Source organism: Nothobranchius furzeri, chromosome 11 (genome assembly GCF_043380555.1).
Source record: "Nothobranchius furzeri strain GRZ-AD chromosome 11, NfurGRZ-RIMD1, whole genome shotgun sequence".
Classification (NCBI taxonomy): domain Eukaryota; kingdom Metazoa; phylum Chordata; class Actinopteri; order Cyprinodontiformes; family Nothobranchiidae; genus Nothobranchius; species Nothobranchius furzeri.
This window is the reverse complement of record NC_091751.1, coordinates 16,698,540-16,719,571: the sequence shown is the minus strand read 5'-3', so window position 1 is coordinate 16,719,571 and position 21,032 is coordinate 16,698,540. Positions and strand designations below refer to the sequence as shown.

General features: G+C 56.5%; 1 protein-coding gene and 1 long non-coding RNA gene across 5 annotated transcripts; one reads left to right on the top strand and one right to left on the bottom strand.

Moving 5' to 3' along the window:
- The first annotated feature begins 5,626 nt into the window (after positions 1-5,626).
- LOC139073071 (uncharacterized) lies at positions 5,627-6,865 on the top strand. Its single transcript, XR_011521875.1, has 3 exons — positions 5,627-5,759; positions 6,669-6,732; positions 6,819-6,865. It is a non-coding gene; the product is annotated as an uncharacterized lncRNA (long non-coding RNA).
- A 656-nt stretch (positions 6,866-7,521) lies between these two features.
- Positions 7,522-11,817, bottom strand: LOC139073070 (spectrin alpha chain, non-erythrocytic 1-like). 4 transcript variants are annotated; one of them, XM_070556026.1, is made up of 11 exons: positions 11,650-11,817; positions 10,317-10,439; positions 10,029-10,246; positions 9,840-9,944; positions 9,651-9,755; positions 9,543-9,575; positions 8,563-8,610; positions 8,382-8,450; positions 7,990-8,301; positions 7,689-7,895; positions 7,522-7,606 (listed from the first exon to the last, which is right to left on the bottom strand). In XM_070556026.1, the coding sequence occupies exons 9-11, from the start codon at positions 8,195-8,197 to the stop codon at positions 7,542-7,544; spliced, it is 480 nt and encodes a 159-aa protein (XP_070412127.1). In that variant the 5' UTR covers positions 8,198-8,301; positions 8,382-8,450; positions 8,563-8,610; positions 9,543-9,575; positions 9,651-9,755; positions 9,840-9,944; positions 10,029-10,246; positions 10,317-10,439; positions 11,650-11,817; the 3' UTR covers positions 7,522-7,541. The 4 variants fall into 4 exon arrangements, with proteins under 4 accessions (XP_070412127.1, XP_070412128.1, XP_070412129.1 ...); XM_070556027.1 differs by having other exon boundaries at positions 10,029-10,163; XM_070556028.1 differs by lacking the exons at positions 7,522-7,606; positions 7,689-7,895 and having other exon boundaries at positions 8,154-8,301.
- Positions 11,818-21,032: the final 9,215 nt, after the last annotated feature.

Sequence of the window (21,032 nt, the reverse complement as noted above, 5' to 3'; positions counted from 1 at the left end):
CGCCTCCAGGAGAGAGGCCCAAGCAAGACGTGCCCCGAGGAGCGTCTTGCCACATGTCAACACTGGGTCTGACTGAGCTTCTCCAGGAGAGAGGCCCAAGCAAGACGCGCCCCGAGGAGCGTCTTGCCACATGTCACCTCCTGGTCTGACTGAGCACCTCCAGGAGAGAGGCCCAAGCAAGACGCGCCCTGAGGAGCGTCTTGTCACATGTCAACACTGGCTCTGACTGAGCGCCTCCAGGAGAGAGGACCAAGCAAGAAACGCCTGAGGAGCGTCTTGACACATGTCAACACTGGGTCTGACTGATCGCCTCCCCAGGAGAGAGGCCCAAGCAAGACGCGCCCTGAGGACCGTCTTGCCACATGTCAACACTGGGTCTGACTGAATGCCTCCATGAGAGAAGCCCCAGCAAGACGCGCCCCGAGGAGCGTCTTGCCACAGGTCAACACTGGGTACTGACTGAGCGCCTCCAGGAGAGAGGCCAAAGCAAGACGCGCCTGGAGGAGCGTTTTGCCACATGTCAACACTGGGTCTGACAGAGGGCCTCAAGGGGAGTGGCCCAAGCAAGATGCGCCCCGAGGAGCATCTTGCCACATGTCAACAATGGGTCTGACTGAGGGCCTCCAGGAGAGAAGCCCAAGCAAGACGCGCGCCGAGGAGCGTCTTGCCACATGTCAGCACTCGGTCTTACTGAGCGCCTCCAGGAGAGAGGCCCAAATGAGACGCTCCCCGAGGAGCGTCTTGCCACATGTCGACAATGGGTCTGACTGAGGGCCTCCAGGAGAGAAGCCCAAGCAAGACGCGCCCCGAGGAGCGTCTTGCCACATGTCAGCACTCGGTCTGACTGAGCGCCTCCAGGAGAGAGGCCCAAGCAAGACGTGCCCCGAGGAGCGTCTTGCCACATGTCAACACTGGGTCTGACTGATCGCCTCCAGGAGAGAGGCCCAAGCAAGACGCGCCCCGAGGAGCGTCTTGCCACATGTGAATACTGGGTCTGACTGAGCGCCTCCAGGAGAGAGGCCCAAGCAAGACGCGCCCCGAGGAGCATCTTGACACATGTCTCCTCTGGGTCTGACTGAGCGCCTCCAGGAGAGAGGCCCAAGCAAGACGTGCCCCGAGGAGCGTCTTTCCACCTGTCAACACTGGGTCTGACTGAGCGCCTCCAGGAGAGAGGCCCAAGCAAGACGTGCCCCGAGGAGCGTTTTGCCACATGTCAACACTGGGTCTGACTTAGCGCATCCAGGAGAGAGGCCCAAGCAAGATGCGCCCCGAGGAGCGTCTTGCCACGTGTCACCACTGGGTCTGACTGAGCTCCTCCAGGAGAGAGGCCCAAGCAAGACGCGCCCCGAGGAGCGTCTTGCCACGTATCACCACTGGGTCTGATTGAGCACCTCCAGGAGAGAGGCCCCAGCAAGACGCGCCCCGAGGAGCGTCTTGCCTTATGTCAGCACTCGGTCTGACTGAGCGCCTCCAGGAGAGAGGCCCAAGCAAGACGCGCCCCGGGGAGCGTCTTGCCACATGTCACTACTCGGTCTGACTGAGCGCCTCCAGGAGAGAGGCCCAAGCAAGACGTGCCCCGAGGAGCGTCTTGCCACATGTCAACAATGGGTCTGACTGAGGGCCTCCAGGAGAGAAGCCCAAGCAAGACGCGCCCCGAGGAGCGTCTTGCCACATGTCAACACTGGGTCTGACTGAGGGCCTCCAGGAGAGAGGCCCAAATGAGACGCGCCCCGAGGAGCGTCTTGACACATGTCAACAATGGGTCTGACTGAGGGCCTCCAGGAGAGAAGCCCAAGCAAGACGCGCCCCGAGGAGTGTCTTGCCACATGTCAGCACTGGGTCTGATTGAGGGCCTCCAGGAGAGAGGCCCAAGCAAGACGCGCCCGGAGGAGCGTCTTGCCACATGTCAGCACTCGGTCTGACTGAGCGCCTCCAGGAGAGAGGCCCAAGCAAGACGCGCCCCGAGGAGCATCTTGACACATGTCTCCTCTGGGTCTGACTGAGCGCCTCCAGGAGAGAGGCCCAAGCAAGACGTGCCCCGAGGAGCGTCTTGCCACATGTCAACAATGGGTCTGACTGAGGGCCTCCATGAGAGAAGCCCAAGCAAGACGCGCCCTGAGGAGAGTCTTGCCACATGTCAACACTGGGTCTGACAGAGGGCATCCAGGAGAGAGGCCCAAGCAATACGCGCCCCGAGGAGCGTCTTGCCACATGTCACCACTGGGTCTGACTGAGCGCCTCCAGGAGAGAGGCCCAAGCAAGAAGTGCCCCGAGGAGCGTCTTGCCACGTGTCACCACTGGGTCTGATTGAGGGCCTTCTGGAGAGAGGCCCAAGCAAGACGCGCCCCGAGGAGCGTCTTGCCACGTGTCACCACTGGGTCTGACTGAGCTCCTCCAGGAGAGAGGCCCAAGCAAGACGCGCCCCGAGGAGCGTCTTGCCACGTGTCACCACTGGGTCTGATTGAGCACCTCCAGGAGAGAGGCCCCAGCAAGACGCGCCCCGAGGAGCGTCTTGCCTTATGTCAGCACTCGGTCTGACTGAGCGCCTCCAGGAGAGAGGCCCAAGCAAGACGCGCCCCGAGGAGCGTCTTGCCACATGTCACTACTCGGTCTGACTGAGCGCCTCCAGGAGAGAGGCCCAAGCAAGACGTGCCCCGAGGAGCATCTTGCCACATGTCAACAATGGGTCTGACTGAGGGCCTCCAGGAGAGAAGCCCAAGCAAGACGCGCCCCGAGGAGCGTCTTGCCACATGTCAACACTGGGTCTGACTGAGGTCCTCCAGGAGAGAGGCCCAAATGAGACGCACCCGAGGAGCGTCTTGCCACATGTCAACAATGGGTCTGACTGAGGGCCTCCAGGAGAGAAGCCCAAGCAAGACGCGCCCCGAGGAGCGTCTTGCCACATGTCAGCACTGGGTCTGATTGAGGGCCTCCAGGAGATAGGCCCAAGCAAGACGCGCCCGGAGGAGCGTCTTGCCACATGTCAGCACTCGGTCTGACTGAGCGCCTCCAGGAGATAGGCCCAAGCAAGACGCGCCCCGAGGAGCGTCTTGCCACATGTCAACACTTGGTCTGACTGAGCGCCTCCAGGAGAGAGGCCCAAGCAAGACGCGTCCCCGAGGAGCGTCTTGTCACATGTCACTACTCGGTCTGACTGAGCGCCTCCAGGAGAGAGGCCCAGGCAAGACGCGCCCCGAGGAGCGTCTTGTCACATGTCACTACTCGGTCTGACTGAGCGCCTCCAGGAGAGAGGCCCAAGCAAGACGCGCCCCGAGGAGCGTCTTGTCACATGTCACTACTCGGTCTGACTGAGCGCCTCCAGGAGAGAGGCCCAGGCAAGACGCGCCCCGAGGAGCGTCTTGCCACATTTCAACAATGGGTCTGACTGAGGGCCTCCAGGAGAGAAGCCCAAGCAAGACGCGCCCCGAGGAGCTTCTTGCCACATGTCAGCACTCGGTCTGACTGAGCGCCTCCAGGAGAGAGGCCCAAGCAAGACGCGCCCCGAGGAGCGTCTTGACAAATGTCAACACTGGGTCTGACAGAGGGCCTCCATGAGAGAGGCCCAAGCAAGACGCGCCCCGAGGAGTGTCTTGCCACGTGTCACCACTGGGTCTGACTGAGCTCCTCCAGGAGAGAGGCCCAAGCAAGACGCGCCCCGAGGAGCGTCTTGCCACGTGTCACCACTGGGTCTGATTGAGCACCTCCAGGAGAGAGGCCCCAGCAAGACGCGCCCCGAGGAGCGTCTTGCCTTATGTCAGCACTCGGTCTGACTGAGCGCCTCCAGGAGAGAGGCCCAAGCAAGACGCGCCCCGAGGAGCGTCTTGCCACATGTCACTACTCGGTCTAACTGAGCGCCTCCAGGAGAGAGGTCCAAGCAAGACGCGCCCCGAGGAGCGTCTTGCCACATGTCACTACTCGGTCTGACTGAGCGCCTCCAGGAGAGAGGCCCAAGCAAGACGTGCCCCGAGGAGCGTCTTGCCACATGTCAACAATGGGTCTGACTGAGGGCCTCCAGGAGAGAAGCCCAAGCAAGACGCGCCCCGAGGAGCTTCTTGCCACATGTCAGCACTCGGTCTGACTGAGCGCCTCCAGGAGAGAGGCCCAAGCAAGACGCGCCCCGAGGAGCGTCTTGTCACATGTCACTACTCGGTCTGACTGAGCGCCTCCAGGAGAGAGGCCCAGGCAAGACGTGCCCCGAGGAGCGTCTTGCCACATTTCAACAATGGGTCTGACTGAGGGCCTCCAGGAGAGAAGCCCAAGCAAGACGCGCCCCGAGGAGCTTCTTGCCACATGTCAGCACTCGGTCTGACTGAGCGCCTCCAGGAGAGAGGCCCAAGCAAGACGCGCCCCGAGGAGCGTCTTGACAAATGTCAACACTGGGTCTGACAGAGGGCCTACATGAGAGAGGCCCAAGCAAGACGCGCCCCGAGGAGTGTCTTGCCACGTGTCACCACTGGGTCTGACTGAGCTCCTCCAGGAGAGAGGCCCAAGCAAGACGCGCCCCAAGGAGCGTCTTGCCACGTGTCACCACTGGGTCTGATTGAGCACCTCCAGGAGAGAGGCCCCAGCAAGACGCGCCCCGAGGAGCGTCTTGCCTTATGTCAGCACTCGGTCTGACTGAGCGCCTCCAGGAGAGAGGCCCAAGCAAGACGCGCCCCGAGGAGCGTCTTGCCACATGTCACTACTCGGTCTAACTGAGCGCCTCCAGGAGAGAAGTCCAAGCAAGACGCGCCCCGAGGAGCGTCTTGCCACATGTCACTACTCGGTCTGACTGAGCGCCTCCAGGAGAGAGGCCCAAGCAAGACGCGCCCCGAGGAGCGTCTTGACAAATGTCAACACTGGGTCTGACAGAGGGCCTCCATGAGAGAGGCCCAAGCAAGACGCGCCCCGAGGAGTGTCTTGCCACGTGTCACCACTGGGTCTGACTGAGCTCCTCCAGGAGAGAGGCCCAAGCAAGACGCGCCCCGAGGAGCGTCTTGCCACGTGTCACCACTGGGTCTGATTGAGCACCTCCAGGAGAGAGGCCCCAGCAAGACGCGCCCCGAGGAGCGTCTTGCCTTATGTCAGCACTCGGTCTGACTGAGCGCCTCCAGGAGAGAGGCCCAAGCAAGACGTGCCCCGAGGAACGTCTTGCCACATGTCACTACTCGGTCTAACTGAGCGCCTCCAGGAGAGAGGTCCAATTAAGACGCGCCCCGAGGAGCGTCTTGCCACATGTCACTACTCGGTCTGACTGAGCGCCTCCAGGAGAGAGGCCCAAGCAAGACGTGCCCCGAGGAGCGTCTTGCCACATGTCAACAATGGGTCTGACTGAGGGCCTCCAGGAGAGAAGCCCAAGCAAGACGCGCCCCGAGCATAGACTGTACATATACTGGACAATTCGATTCCATAGGCTTCAATAACACGTTATCTGTCCATAATGGGAGGTGTCCACCACCGCCATTTTGACCGTGTCACAGGTTCCGTCCAGCCCAGACAATTCCATAAAAGGGAAGAGAGGAGGCGCTGAGGGTGGGGCTGTAAGGCTGGGCTCGAGTGACCACACCCAGGCGAACTAGCTACGAGCTAACCTGAAGCTAACCCTGGCTAACCCAAAGCTAAAGCGGAGGTGGGAGCCGAGCTAACGGATGTAGCCACCTAGCTTCAACCCAACCGGAGCTAACTGGAACACCCATCGACCTGAACCTCACACGGAGTTTAGGTGGAGGTTTTCTGCGCCTGTTCGTGAGAAGTACCTGTATTAAAAAAGTTTTAAATCGGTAAGTTTATAATTTATTTCCGTAATGAATACATTTTGCTTTGAGCAAGTTTTCAGTAGTTTTTTTCGGCGCTATCACTCCTGAGTCGCACCAGCCATTAAATGTATCATGAATAAGAGAAAATATATTTAAGTCGTATTTTGGGGGGACATTTTATTATCTTTCTTACAAAATCTGAGACCAAGCGTTTCACATAGCAACACAAGCACCGGTAACCATAACAGAATGAACAACAGCCAGCAGAGGAGAGGATGGCGGTGTTTCAAACCCTCCCGGCCGGCGAGGACAGCTCATTCCTGGGCTGGAGCCGGCCCTCAGCACCCCGCCACAGGCTCTAACAGATGCTGGCGGTGTTTGAAACCCTCCCAGCGGGACAGGGGAACTCATTCTTGTGTGGGTCGGAGTCGGCCCGCAGCAGCGCGGTGTAGCCTACATATTTTGTTATATAAGTCGCTCCGGAGTATAAGTAGCAGGACCTGCCAGAAAATGTAAAAAAGTGCGAGTTATAGTCCGGAAAATATTGCAGTTATTAGTATTCGAGCTAAATTAGCAGCGTAAATACATTTCATATATTTCCAAAATGTTATACTTGTTTGTATCTTGTACAGCCAACTAGTCTTTATTCTGGACTCAGTACAATTTACCAAAAGTAAAGAGACATTCTACAGATGAAGTAAGCACAAGATAACTTACTGGAAGACACAGAGTTATCATGAGAACCAGAACAAGAGAGCCTGATAACAGTCATGCGAAAATAACAGTTAAAAAGTATGTATGTATAATAGAAATAAAAATATATTAGAATTAGTGTAAATCACTGTGATCCAAACAATAAATCAGCCATAGCTGATTAGTAAATATGACATGAGGTCTGGGAGTTTTTAAGTTTCATTTTTATTTTTTTGTTAGATCTGTTTAAATGTCACCATGGCAGCCTGTGTGTCTCCAACATCAGCTATGCAAAGCAGCAAGTGTAAGTTCCACATACCTGTCTCACCACTTCATGTGGGGTTTTGTACTTTAAACAATTATGACAAACCTGTTATTTTTTCTCCATAGCCATTTGGATAATTGGAGACAGCTACGTGAGGCGTGGTGCCCAGAGAGTTGCAGAGACAACCTTGGCCTCCCTGACGTCTGTGTCTCTTGGTTTGGTTGGGGTGGACCATCGACATACATACATGTGCCGACACTTTGCGCCCTGTTTTATAAAATGTAGTGTTAAAAATAAATGTTTTTGCTCAATTACTGGAATTTCTTTGGTTAAGACAAAAGTGAGGAATAATAATTTACAAGTTATTTGTACAACAGGCCCATTTTAAATCCCAACAGTTTCTTAGCAGACAATAGAAATGTGTTCTTTACTAACTTTACTTGGTTTAAAACTCTTACTAAAATAGTGCCGTATTGCAAAACCCAATCATACTTGTTATGTATACATTAGTTTTGTAGATATTTTTTACAGATATATATTTGTGTGCAACAAATCCAAACTTAGTTTGTCATTCTTTATTGAAAAACAACAAAATACAGTTATACAGAAGTGTGGGAAAATGATAATGTGAAAGTATTGCTATTTAAATGTAATCATATTTATCTTTAAAAAGAAAAACTCTAAAAATGTCCTGTACAGCATCATGACAGAAGAATGGTGGTCTGTCTGTCAGAATGTGCTGAACAGATTTGCTCTTTGAAGAGGAGTGTCATGTTTGGAGGAAGGTACTTAACCCAAGACATGCAGAATACAACACTGACCAAAAAATGATGGAAAAAATGATTTATTTATAAGGAGGAACTTAAGGTGCACAGATAAGTCTGTGGTTGGAACTGCAACAACAGCTCAGCGTCTGGAGGAGGGAGAACACAGGTGAGCTTAGGTTCTGGTTTCAAAATCCATTGTAGGCAGGCAGAGGTGTTCAGCAGACTTACTGTGGTGGGTGTATGTGTTGGCTGGAGGAGGGAGAGGTAGAGAGGAAGCGCAGGAGAGGGAGCAGAGGTGGAGAGAAGCGGGGCGTCCTGGTGGATGGGGCACTGGGTGAGATGAGAGGTGGGTTATGGAGGGTGGTGATAAGGTCCGTGTGTTGAATATCCAAATCCTGGAGTAGAGGTCAGTATCCAATGAGGTCGACAGGAATCCTGAAGAATGGTAAATCCAATATAAGAGCAAAAACACTACGAAATAACATTAATCCTAGGAACACTAGAGGTAACACGAGTGGCTGGTTACTACCAAAACTGAGGCAATCTTCTGGCGTCAAATTGTGTCCTCCATCCACCTTAAATAGGAAAGCACCCCGCTGATTGCTGATCAGGAACGGCTGGGGTGGAGTCACCAGAACCATGAAGAACGTGTCTCCAGAGACAACTCGGGTCCTGGTACCAATCAGGAAAGCGGACCTTATCACCCAGAGCTGCCAGGTCATGCTCAAAGCCTTCATGTTCACGCTGCAGAGCCTGAACGCTGGCCAGGTGGTGGCCGTAGTTGTCTGTGTTCAGGGCCTGGTTCTTCTCCTCGATCCACTCTTTGGTCTCATCAGCGTCTCTGAGAAGACATCAGAACTCCGTCTGAGTGTGGGTCCAAACTCTACTGACCCGTAAGCGGCGCATAAGTGTGCGGGGTACCTGTGGAAGCGCTACACCTCATGGGCGCTGCCCAGCATGTTGCAGCGAGCGCCAGCGGTTGTTCAGCTCCTGGAGAGAAACCAAACCCAGTGAGATGAAGGTGGACGCCAGCGGGCTGGACGCCGGACGAGGAAACCTGGAGACGGATCGCTCAGACAGGAAGGGAAGAGCTTCCTCTTACCTTGATGGAATTAAAGTTAGCCGTCGTCTGAACGCCCAACCGTACGGTCTGAGGTCAAAGGTCACAGGAAACACACACCAGTCAGCAGTCATACAGATGCATAAAGATAACTGTAGCCATGGCAACCAGCTGACATGTCCCCACTTTCACCAGCACCTGGTGCCTGCCGGGTCACCTGAATTCCTGTGTGATTTCAGCACGGTCGGCCGTGACTGCGGCCATCAGAGGTGACCTCTGATCAGCTGAATGAACTCACCTTCTAGGGTGACGCCGTGTTACCCCGGGTTTCCACGGGAGCCGTCAGCAGCACGTTACTGCAGCAGCACGTCTTGCTCGCGTAAGCTGCTGCTTGGCCCTTCCCACGAGACGCGAAGCAGCAGGGGAGCAGCTGTCACCGACCGAGCACAAAGTCACTCGAGTGACTTCGTCAGTAAATACAACAACAAGCACGAGAAAACTACAACATGGTTTGTGTTTTATGTTCTGTCCGTTTTATAATCGCCAATACGGACCTGAAAAACAAAGGAGACCGCTAGCTGTGTGAAAACTTCTCACGGGACCGCTCAGTTAGTAACCTTTTTTAAAAGTAAAGCAACCGGAAAGCAGTACGTTCTTTATTCTGAAAATCTCGGTAGCTTCTCTCAATTTCCGCGTCCGATTTCCTGTCTTTCCTTCCCCAAAAATGTCGAACTTGACCCGTTTCAGAGGCGTCGCGCGTAGAAAATAGAACCGGCGCGTAAGGGCCGCGACATGCTGCTCCTGAGACGTGGCCGACTCGCGCTGCTGACGGCTCCGGTGGAAAAGGTTCTGTTGACCACAGCGGTTCCTATCAGCAGCTATGACGTGCTGCTGCAGTGACGTGCTGCTGACGACTCCTGTGGAAAGCCGGGGTTAGAGTCGGCTTCATCCTGTAAACAAACAAATGAGTGGTAACAAAAACACCACGTCTGGTTCTGGTGGAGGCGGAGGACAACACGCACCTTTCCAGGAGCAGAACCCAGATGTTCTTGTTGCTACAAACAGAGACGAGCAGAGTTAACAAACCAGGAAGTGAGAGGGACCAGCTGCTGCAGACAGGTGACGCTCACCTGAGCCTGAACCATAGGAGCCTCCTCAGCCATCAGACCTTCTGACTCCAGTTCAGATGCCACCTTGTTGATGTCCCTCAGGCGGGACTCGTTGGCCTTCAGGTCCTGCAGGACAAAAGCACCTGCTGATTATCACCTGAGCTGATCTGACAGCTGCTGCTGGAAGACGGAGAGGAGGAAAAGTCCAACCTTCTGGAAGTCGTCAAACTTCTTCTGCAAGACCTCGACCTGCTCCAGGTCCGACCCGTCTCTCCATCCTCATTCAGCTAAAGACGCGAGTTCAAGTAAAACAACCTAAAGTCACACAAACACAAAGCAGGTGTGGAGATGTTCGCTCTGAGCTGGAGGTCGTTCCTCGGCTGTGAAGGGCACACGAACCTTGTTGGTGCTGTTGAGCAGCGTGAGGATGTCGCCCTTCTTCATGGTGACCTCTCCAGGACTCTTCTCCTGGTAGTCGTACAGAGCCAGAACCAGCTCCTTCCCGGTCTCATCGTCAGTTGGAGCCACTTGTTGCTGTCGGGTTAACAGGTCTGGTGTTAGAACGTGGTGGATAAGAATGTTCTGACGGGCCGAGGGTTCTGAACCAGCGAAGTGACCTGGACCCAAACAAAGTGAGCCAGAACCTGCAGACACCTCAGAAACATGTCAGGACCAGACCTGCTCTACCTTCTTCCACCATGGTCTCTCCTTTCTGGGTGACAGCCTTGATGCGAGGTTCATGACCTGTGATCTCAGCCTGCAGAGCCTGGTGCTTCTTCAGCAGGTTCTGGACACCAATCAGGTCCTTTCCTGAGGACACATGTTAGAGTTCAGCATTATGCAGTAGACAGACCAGTTTAACCCAGGGGTTTCTTTCTTCTACAATCTGCTCTTTAACTGTATTATTTCCTGCTATTTCAGCTGTTAACTTTATTTTCTCTCTAAGTGTTTTTCTCCCCAGAAGAAGCTACAACGATGTTCTGCTGAGCTGTGGTGGCCTCATGGAGGGGGCCATCATCTAGCACACTGCTGCTAACCACTTAATCATTCTCCCTCTCCTGATAATAACATTTTACTTTCTTTGATGTTGGATGTACTACTGCTAGTTTACCCGTTTAATTATAGATCCACTAGGATAAATACAATAAAGTTTATCTCTCGCCAAATAGAATATTTACTAAGAAATCACAATGTAACGTGTGTGTGTGTGTGTGTGTGTGTGTGTGTGTAAAAGCCATGCGTAGTGTTTATTTATAAAGCATATGTTGTTGGATTTTATCCAGAATCGAGACTTTGAAAATATAAAGTTTAATTACAGTTTGATTTATTTGACATCTGTATAATGTTTATTATTTTGTTTTTTCCCCCTAAATACCTAACGTTTTAGTTAACATGAATATTAGTCATTCATCCCAATACATGAAGTTACACATTTTAAATTTTAATAGGGGAAGACTGCAGGAGGGAGCAGTAAAATACAGGGGGTCCCCTGCAAAAACTAACTTTAGGAGTCTGATGAAAGTTGCTGGTATTCCCGCTGCTTCTTCGGTAAACAGCGCCAACAAAAACAAAGAAACTTGGGATCTTGTCGGCGTGGCAGTGGGATTTAAGGGAAACGCTGTATGCCCTATAGACTTCTCAACGAGCTGCAGTATTTCTCCGGTCAGATCTGTCTCCGAGTTCCACGAGCGGTCAGCCCGCAGCAGCGAGGCGCCGCATCGATCAGCCTGCCCGGCCTGACCGCTGGGGATTACCGGATGAAAGAATAGAGCACAGAAGTGTCCCCCCAAGCGGCGCGCCCCGTCATATTTCAACCCATTTTTATCTTAAATGCACTGGGTTTTACCCTATTACCCATTTAAATATGCCCTATTAATTATTTTACCGTATTTTACATTTAAATTTCATGGTTAAACAGTACATGCTACATGTTAAACTGATAGTTAGCTAGCTACTTTGGTAAACTCAGCTAGTTTAAAGGCAGCAGTGACATAAAATACAAATATAGATTTTAACTTACCGAAAAAAATGAAGTGGAGACTCCTTGGACGCTCTATTAGTGCAATTAATACCACAGCAAGTCATTTTGTCCAACAATTGCACCAATATTATCCAAAACAGAATTCACAAGCACAGAGACTCAAAATCCCGACACAGTTTCCAGGAGAGACCGAGGCTGTACTGAGGCCTTTCCATGGAGCTAGCTATGTGGTCACGTGGGTCTGAGGCGGCGGTCACGTGTGTCGGATGCTCATTAATTATACAGAATTTTAGGCTTTCAATACACTTAAACAGAAGAGTGAGAAAAAAATTCACCCCCCTCAGAGTTGTCATGAGTATAAACTAGATAATTTAGACAAAAAACCATTTTTTGAACCAGGCTGTAAACATGTTTATTTCTGCTGTGAAAATGGCATTTTTAACATGGGGGTCAATGAGGATTTGCTCTTTTCTGGTACCAGCCCCCAGCGGATGAGGGTGGAACTGCAATTTTTCTTACTTCCGGGTTGGGACCATTTTCTGAGCGGCATTGTGGGGGCTTGGCCCCGAGGAGCGTCTTGCCACATGTCAACAATGGGTCTGACTGAGGGCCTCCAGGAGAGAAGCCCAAGCAAGACGCGCCCCGAGGAGCGTCTTGCCACATGTCAGCACTCGGTCTGACTGAGCGTCTCCAGGAGAGAGGCCCAAGCAAGACATGCCCCGAGGAGCGTCTTGCCACATGTCAACACTGGGTCTGACTTAGCGCCTCCAGGAGAGAGGCCCAAGCAAGACGCGCCCCGAGGAGCGTCTTGCCACATGTGAACACTGGGTCTGACTAAGCGCCTTCAGGAGAGAGGCCCAAGCAAGACGCGCCCGGAGGAGCGTCTTGCCACATGTCAGCACTGGGTCTGACTGAGCGCCTCCAGGAGAGAGGCCCAAGCAAGACGCGCCCCGAGGAGCGTCTTGACACATGTCAACACTGGGTCGGACTGAGGGCATCCATGAGAGAAGCCCAAGCAAGACGCGCCCCGAGGAGAGTCTTGCTACATGTCAACACGGTCTGACAGAGGGCCTCCATGAGAGAGGCCCAAGCAAGACGCGCCCCGAGGAGTGTCTTGCCACATGTCAACACTGGGTCTGACTGAGCGCCCCCGGAGAGAGGCCCAAGCAAGACGCGCCCCGAGGAGCGTCTTGTCACGTTTGAACACTGGGTCTGACTGAGCGCCTCCAGGAGAGAGGCCCAAGCAAGAAGCGCCCGGAGGAGCGTCTTGCCACATGTCAGCACTCGGTCTGACTGAGCGCCTCCAGGAGAGAGGCCCAAGCAAGACGCGCCCCGAGGAGCATCTTGACACGTCTCCTCTGGGTCTGACTGTGACATGTGGCAAGACGCTCCTCGGGGCACGTCTTGCTTGGGCCTCTCTCCTGGAGGCGCTCAGTCAGACCGAGTGCTGACATGTGGCAAGATGCTCCTTGGGGCGCGTCTTGCTTGGGCTTCTCTCCTGGAGGCCCTCAGTCAGACCCATTGTTGACATGTGGCAAGACGCTCCTCGGGGCGCGTCTTGCTTGGGCCTCTCTCCTGTGGAGGCGATCAGTCAGACCCAGTGTTGACATGTGTCGAGAGGCTCTTTGGGCGTTACTTGCTTGGGCCTCTCTCCTGGAGGCGCTCAGTGAGACCCAGTGTTGACATGTGGCAAGACGCTCCTCGGGGCGCGTCTTGCTTGGGCATCTCTCCTGGAGACGCTCAGTCAGACCGAGTTCTGACATGTGGCAAGACGCTCCTCGGGGCACGTCTTGCTGGGGCTTCTCTCCTGGAGGCGCTCAGTCACACCCAGTGTTGACATGTGACAAGACATTCCTCGGGGCGCGTCTGGCTTGGGCCTCTCTCATGGAGGCCCTCTGTCAGACCCAGTGTTGACATGTGTCAAGACGCTCCTCGGGGCGCGTCCTGCTTGGGCCTCTCTCCTGGAGGCGCTCAGTCAGACCGAGTGCTGACATGTGGCAAGAAGCTCCTCAGGGCGCGTCTTGCTTGGGCTTCTCTCCTGGAGGCCCTCAGTCAGACCCATTGTTGACATGTGGCAAGACGCTCCTCGGGGTGCGTCTTGCTTGGGCCTCTCTCCAGAAGGCCCTCAATCAGACCCAGTGGTGACACGTGGCAAGACGCTCCACGGGGCACTTCTTGCTTGGGCCTCTCTCCTGGAGAAGCTCAGTCAGACCCAGTGGTGACATGTGGCAAGACGCTCCTCGGGGCGCGTATTACTTGCGCCTCTCTCCTGGATGCCCTCTGTCAGACCCAGTGTTGACATGTGTCAAGACGCTCCTCGGGGCGTGTCTTGCTTGGGCCTCTCTCCTGGAGGCGCTCAGTCAGACCCAGTTTGACATGTGGCAAGACGCTCCTCGGGGCGCTTCTTGCTTGGGCTTCTCTCCTGGAGGCCCTCAGTCAGACCCATTGTTGACATGTGGCAAGACGCTCCTCGGGGCACGTCTTGCTTGGGCCTCTCTCCTGGAGGCGCTCAGTCAGACCGAGTAGTGACAAGTGACAAGACGCTCCTCGGGGCGCGTCTTGCTTGGGCCTTTCTCCTGGAGGCGCTCAGTCAGACCAAGTGTTGACATGTGGCAAGACGCTCCTCGGGGCGCGTCTTGCTTGGGCCTCTCTCCTGGAGGTTCTCAGTCAGACCCAGTGTTGACATGTGGCAAGATGCTCCTCGGGGCACGTCTTGCTGGGGCTTCTCTCATGGAGGCACTCAGTCAGACCCAGTGTTGACATGTGGCAAGACGCTCCTCGGGGCACTTCTTGCTTGGGCCTCTCTCCTGGAGGCGCTCAGTCAGACCCAGAGGAGACATGTGTCAAGATGCTCCTCGGGGCGCGTCTGGCTTGGGCCTCTCTCATGGAGGCCCTCTGTCAGACCCAGTGTTGACATGTGTCAAGACGCTCCTCGGGGCGCGTCCTGCTTGGGCCTCTCTCCTGGAGGCGCTCAGTCAGACCGAGTGCTGACATGTGGCAAGAAGCTCCTCAGGGCGCGTCTTGCTTGGGCTTCTCTCCTGGAGGCCCTCAGTCAGACCCATTGTTGACATGTGGCAAGACGCTCCTCGGGGTGCGTCTTGCTTGGGCCTCTCTCCAGAAGGCCCTCAATCAGACCCAGTGGTGACACGTGGCAAGACGCTCCACGGGGCACTTCTTGCTTGGGCCTCTCTCCTGGAGAAGCTCAGTCAGACCCAGTGGTGACATGTGGCAAGACGCTCCTCGGGGCGCGTATTACTTGCGCCTCTCTCCTGGATGCCCTCTGTCAGACCCAGTGTTGACATGTGTCAAGACGCTCCTCGGGGCGTGTCTTGCTTGGGCCTCTCTCCTGGAGGCGCTCAGTCAGACCCAGTTTGACATGTGGCAAGACGCTCCTCGGGGCGCTTCTTGCTTGGGCTTCTCTCCTGGAGGCCCTCAGTCAGACCCATTGTTGACATGTGGCAAGACGCTCCTCGGGGCACGTCTTGCTTGGGCCTCTCTCCTGGAGGCGCTCAGTCAGACCGAGTAGTGACAAGTGACAAGACGCTCCTCGGGGCGCGTCTTGCTTGGGCCTTTCTCCTGGAGGCGCTCAGTCAGACCAAGTGTTGACATGTGGCAAGACGCTCCTCGGGGCGCGTCTTGCTTGGGCCTCTCTCCTGGAGGTTCTCAGTCAGACCCAGTGTTGACATGTGGCAAGATGCTCCTCGGGGCACGTCTTGCTGGGGCTTCTCTCATGGAGGCACTCAGTCAGACCCAGTGTTGACATGTGGCAAGACGCTCCTCGGGGCACTTCTTGCTTGGGCCTCTCTCCTGGAGGCGCTCAGTCAGACCCAGAGGAGACATGTGTCAAGATGCTCCTCGGGGCGCGTCTTGCTTGGGCCTCTCTCCTGGAGGCGCTCAGTCAGACCGAGTGCTGACATGTGGCAAGACGCTCCTCCGGGCGCGTCTTGCTTGGGCCTCTCTCCTGGAGGCCCTCAATCAGACCCAGTGCTGACATGTGGCAAGACGCTCCTCGGGGCGCGTCTTGCTTGGGCTTCTCTCCTGGAGGCCCTCAGTCAGACCCATTGTTGACATGTGGCAAGACCCTCCTCGGGGCGCGTCTCATTTGGGCCTCTCTCCTGGAGGACCTCAGTCAGACCCAGTGTTGACATGTGGCAAGACGCTCCTCGGGGCGCGTCTTGCTTGGGCTTCCCTCCTGGAGGCCCTCAGTCAGACCCATTGTTGACATGTGGCAAGACGCTCCACGGGGCACGTCTTGCTTGGGCCTCTCTCCTGGAGGCGCTCAGTCAGACCGAGTAGTGACATGTGGCAAGACGCTCCTCGGGGCGCGTCTTGCTTGGGCCTCTCTCCTGGAGGCGCTCAGTCAGACCGAGTGCTGACATAAGGCAAGACGCTCCTCGGGGCGCGTCTTGCTGGGGCCTCTCTCCTGGAGGTGCTCAATCAGACCCAGTGGTGACACGTGGCAAGACGCTCCTCGGGGCGCGTCTTGCTTGGGCCTCTCTCCTGGAGGAGCTCAGTCAGACCCAGTGGTGACACGTGGCAAGACGCTCCTCGGGGCGGGTCTTGCTTGGGCCTCTCTCCTGGAGGCGCTCAGTCAGACCGAGTGCTGACATGTGGCAAGAAGCTCCTCAGGGCGCGTCTTGCTTGGGCTTCTCTCATGGAGGCCCTCAGTCAGACCCAGTGTTGACATGTGTCAAGACGCTCCTCGGGGCGTGTCTTGCTTGGGCCTCTCTCCTGGAGGCGCTCAGTCAGACCCAGTTTGACATGTGGCAAGATGCTCCTCGGGGCGCTTCTTGATTGGGCTTCTCTCCTGGAGGCCCTCAGTCAGACCCATTGTTGACATGTGGCAAGACGCTCCTCGGGGCACGTCTTGCTTGGGCCTCTCACCTGGAGGCGCTCAGTCAGACCGAGTAGTGACATGTGACAAGACGCTCCTCGGGGCGCGTCTTGCTTGGGCCTCTCTCCTGGAGGTTCTCAGTCAGACCCAGTGTTGACATGTGGCAAGATGCTCCTCGGGGCACGTCTTGCTGGGGCTTCTCTCATGGAGGCACTCAGTCAGACACAAGTGTTGACATGTGGCAAGACGCTCCTCGGGGCACGTCTTGCTTGGGCCTCTCTCCTGGAGGCGCTCAGTCAGACCCAGAGGAGACATGTGTCAAGATGCTCCTCGGGGCGCGTCTTGCTTGGTCCTCTCTCCTGGAGGCGCTCAGTCAGACCGAGTGCTGACATGTGGCAAGACGCTCCTCCGGGCGCGTCTTGCTTGGGCCTCTCTCCTGGAGGCCCTCAATCAGACCCAGTGCTGACATGTGGCAAGACGCTCCTCGGGGCGCGTCTTGCTTGGGCTTTTCTCCTGGAGGCCCTCAGTCAGACCCATTGTTGACATGTGGCAAGACGCTCCTCGGGGCGCGTCTCATTTGGGCCTCTCTCCTGGAGGCCCTCAGTCAGACCCAGTGTTGACATGTGGCAAGACGCTCCTCGGGGCGCGTCTTGCTTGGGCTTCTCTCCTGGAGGCCCTCAGTCAGACCCATTGTTGACATGTGGCAAGACGCTCCTCGGGGCACGTCTTGCTTGGGCCTCTCTCCTGGAGGCGCTCAGTCAGACCGAGTAGTGACATTTGACAAGACGCTCCTCGGGGCGCGTCTTGCTTGGGCCTCTCTCCTGGAGGCGCTCAGTCAGACCCAGTGTTGACAGGTGGCAAGACGCTCCTCGGGGCGCGTCTTGCTTGGGCCTCTCTCCTGGAGGTTCTCAGTCAGACCCAGTGTTGACATGTCGCAAGATGCTCCTCGGGGCACGTCTTGCTGGGGCTTCTCTCATGGAGGCACTCAGTCAGACCCAGTGTTGACATGTGGCAAGATGCTCCTCGGGGCACGTCTTGCTTGGGCCTCTCTCCTGGAGGCGCTCAGTCAGACCCAGAGGAGACATGTGTCAAGATGCTCCTCGGGGCGCGTCTTGCTTGGGCCTCTCTCCTGGAGGCGCTCAGTCAGACCGAGTGCTGACATGTGGCAAGACGCTCCTCCGGGCGCTTCTTGCTTGGGCCTCTCTCCTGGAGGCGCTCAGTCAGACCCAGTGTTCAAACGTGGCAAGACGCTCCTCGGGGCGCGTCTTGCTTGGGCCTCTCTCCGGGGGCGCTCAGTCAGACCCAGTGTTGACATGTGGCAAGACACTCCTCGGGGCGCGTCTTGCTTGGGCCTCTCTCATGGAGGCCCTCTGTCAGACCGTGTTGACATGTAGCAAGACTCTCCTCGGGGCGCGTCTTGCTTGGGCTTCTCTCATGGATGCCCTCAGTCCGACCCAGTGTTGACATGTGTCAAGACGCTCCTCGGGGCGCGTCTTGCTTGGGCCTCTCTCCTGGAGGCGCTCAGTCAGACCCAGTGCTGACATGTGGCAAGATGCTCCTCCGGGCGCGTCTTGCTTGGGCCTCTCTCCTGAAGGCGCTTAGTCAGACCCAGTGTTCACATGTGGCAAGACTCTCCTCGGGGCGCGTCTTGCTTGGGCCTCTCTCCTGGAGGCCCTAAGTCAGACCCAGTGTTGACATGTGGCAAGACGCTCCTCGGGGCATGTCTTGCTTGGGCCTCTCTCCTGGAGACGCTCAGTCAGACCGAGTGCTGACATGTGGCAAGACGCTCCTCGGGGCGCGTCTTGCTTGGGCTTCTCTCCTGGAGGCCCTCAGTCAGACCCATTGTTGACATGTGGCAAGACGCTCCTCGGGGCGCGTCTTGCTTGGGCTTCTCTCCTGGAGGCCCTCAGTCAGACCCATTGTTGACATGTGGCAAGACGCTCCTCGGGGCACGTCTTGCTTGGGCCTCTCTCCTGGAGGCGCTCAGTCAGACCGAGTAGTGACATGTGGCAAGACGCTCCTCGGGGCGCGTCTTGCTTGGACCTCTCTCCTGGAGGCGCTCAGTTAGACCGAGTAGTGACATGTGGCAAGACGTTCCTCTGGGCGCGTCTTGCTTGGGCCTCTCTCCTGGAGGCGCTCAGTCAGACCGAGTGCTGACATAAGGCAAGACGCTCCTCGGGGCGTGTCTTGCTGGGGCCTCTCTCCTGGAGGTGCTCAATCAGACCCAGTGGTGACACGTGGCAAGACGCTCCTCGGGGCGCGTCTTGCTTGGGCTTCTCTCCTGGAGGCCCTCAGTCAGACCCAGTGTTGACATGTGGCAAGACGCTCCTCGGGGCGCGTCTTGCTTGGGCTTCCCTCCTGGAGGCCCTCAGTCAGACCCATTGTTGACATGTGGCAAGACGCTCCACGGGGCACGTCTTGCTTGGGCCTCTCTCCTGGAGGCGCTCAGTCAGACCGAGTAGTGACATGTGGCAAGACGCTCCTCGGGGCGCGTCTTGCTTGGGCCTCTCTCCTGGAGGCGCTCAGTCAGACCGAGTGCTGACATAAGGCAAGACGCTCCTCGGGGCGCGTCTTGCTGGGGCCTCTCTCCTGGAGGTGCTCAATCAGACCCAGTGGTGACACGTGGCAAGACGCTCCTCGGGGCGCGTCTTGCTTGGGCCTCTCTCCTGGAGGAGCTCAGTCAGACCCAGTGGTGACACGTGGCAAGACGCTCCTCGGGGCGGGTCTTGCTTGGGCCTCTCTCCTGGAGGCGCTCAGTCAGACCGAGTGCTGACATGTGGCAAGAAGCTCCTCAGGGCGCGTCTTGCTTGGGCTTCTCTCATGGAGGCCCTCAGTCAGACCCAGTGTTGACATGTGTCAAGACGCTCCTCGGGGCGTGTCTTGCTTGGGCCTCTCTCCTGGAGGCGCTCAGTCAGACCCAGTTTGACATGTGGCAAGATGCTCCTCGGGGCGCTTCTTGATTGGGCTTCTCTCCTGGAGGCCCTCAGTCAGACCCATTGTTGACATGTGGCAAGACGCTCCTCGGGGCACGTCTTGCTTGGGCCTCTCACCTGGAGGCGCTCAGTCAGACCGAGTATTGACATGTGACAAGACGCTCCTCGGGGCGCGTCTTGCTTGGGCCTCTCTCCTGGAGGTTCTCAGTCAGACCCAGTGTTGACATGTGGCAAGATGCTCCTCGGGGCACGTCTTGCTGGGGCTTCTCTCATGGAGGCACTCAGTCAGACACAAGTGTTGACATGTGGCAAGACGCTCCTCGGGGCACGTCTTGCTTGGGCCTCTCTCCTGGAGGCGCTCAGTCAGACCCAGAGGAGACATGTGTCAAGATGCTCCTCGGGGCGCGTCTTGCTTGGTCCTCTCTCCTGGAGGCGCTCAGTCAGACCGAGTGCTGACATGTGGCAAGACGCTCCTCCGGGCGCGTCTTGCTTGGGCCTCTCTCCTGGAGGCCCTCAATCAGACCCAGTGCTGACATGTGGCAAGACGCTCCTCGGGGCGCGTCTTGCTTGGGCTTTTCTCCTGGAGGCCCTCAGTCAGACCCATTGTTGACATGTGGCAAGACGCTCCTCGGGGCGCGTCTCATTTGGGCCTCTCTCCTGGAGGCCCTCAGTCAGACCCAGTGTTGACATGTGGCAAGACGCTCCTCGGGGCGCGTCTTGCTTGGGCTTCTCTCCTGGAGGCCCTCAGTCAGACCCATTGTTGACATGTGGCAAGACGCTCCTCGGGGCACGTCTTGCTTGGGCCTCTCTCCTGGAGGCGCTCAGTCAGACCGAGTAGTGACATTTGACAAGACGCTCCTCGGGGCGCGTCTTGCTTGGGCCTCTCTCCTGGAGGCGCTCAGTCAGACCCAGTGTTGACAGGTGGCAAGACGCTCCTCGGGGCGCGTCTTGCTTGGGCCTCTCTCCTGGAGGTTCTCAGTCAGACCCAGTGTTGACATGTCGCAAGATGCTCCTCGGGGCACGTCTTGCTGGGGCTTCTCTCATGGAGGCACTCAGTCAGACCCAGTGTTGACATGTGGCAAGATGCTCCTCGGGGCACGTCTTGCTTGGGCCTCTCTCCTGGAGGCGCTCAGTCAGACCCAGAGGAGACATGTGTCAAGATGCTCCTCGGGGCGCGTCTTGCTTGGGCCTCTCTCCTGGAGGCGCTCAGTCAGACCGAGTGCTGACATGTGGCAAGACGCTCCTCCGGGCGCTTCTTGCTTGGGCCTCTCTCCTGGAGGCGCTCAGTCAGACCCAGTGTTCAAACGTGGCAAGACGCTCCTCGGGGCGCGTCTTGCTTGGGCCTCTCTCCGGGGGCGCTCAGTCAGACCCAGTGTTGACATGTGGCAAGACACTCCTCGGGGCGCGTCTTGCTTGGGCCTCTCTCATGGAGGCCCTCTGTCAGACCGTGTTGACATGTAGCAAGACTCTCCTCGGGGCGCGTCTTGCTTGGGCTTCTCTCATGGATGCCCTCAGTCCGACCCAGTGTTGACATGTGTCAAGACGCTCCTCGGGGCGCGTCTTGCTTGGGCCTCTCTCCTGGAGGCGCTCAGTCAGACCCAGTGCTGACATGTGGCAAGATGCTCCTCCGGGCGCGTCTTGCTTGGGCCTCTCTC

What these genes read in the sequence shown, in the direction of transcription:
- LOC139073070 (XM_070556026.1), bottom strand. Translation starts at nt 8,197, where the DNA reads ATGAAGGCTTTGAGCATGACCTGGCAGCTCTGGGTGATAAGGTCCGCT. An exon ending in AGAAGATTGCCTCAGTTTTG is followed by an intron (nt 7,896 to 7,989) that starts GTAGTAACCAGC and finishes ACCATTCTTCAG; the next exon opens with GATTCCTGTCGACCTCATTG. An exon ending in CAACACATACACCCACCACA is followed by an intron (nt 7,607 to 7,688) that starts GTAAGTCTGCTG and finishes TCCCTCCTCCAG; the next exon opens with ACGCTGAGCTGTTGTTGCAG.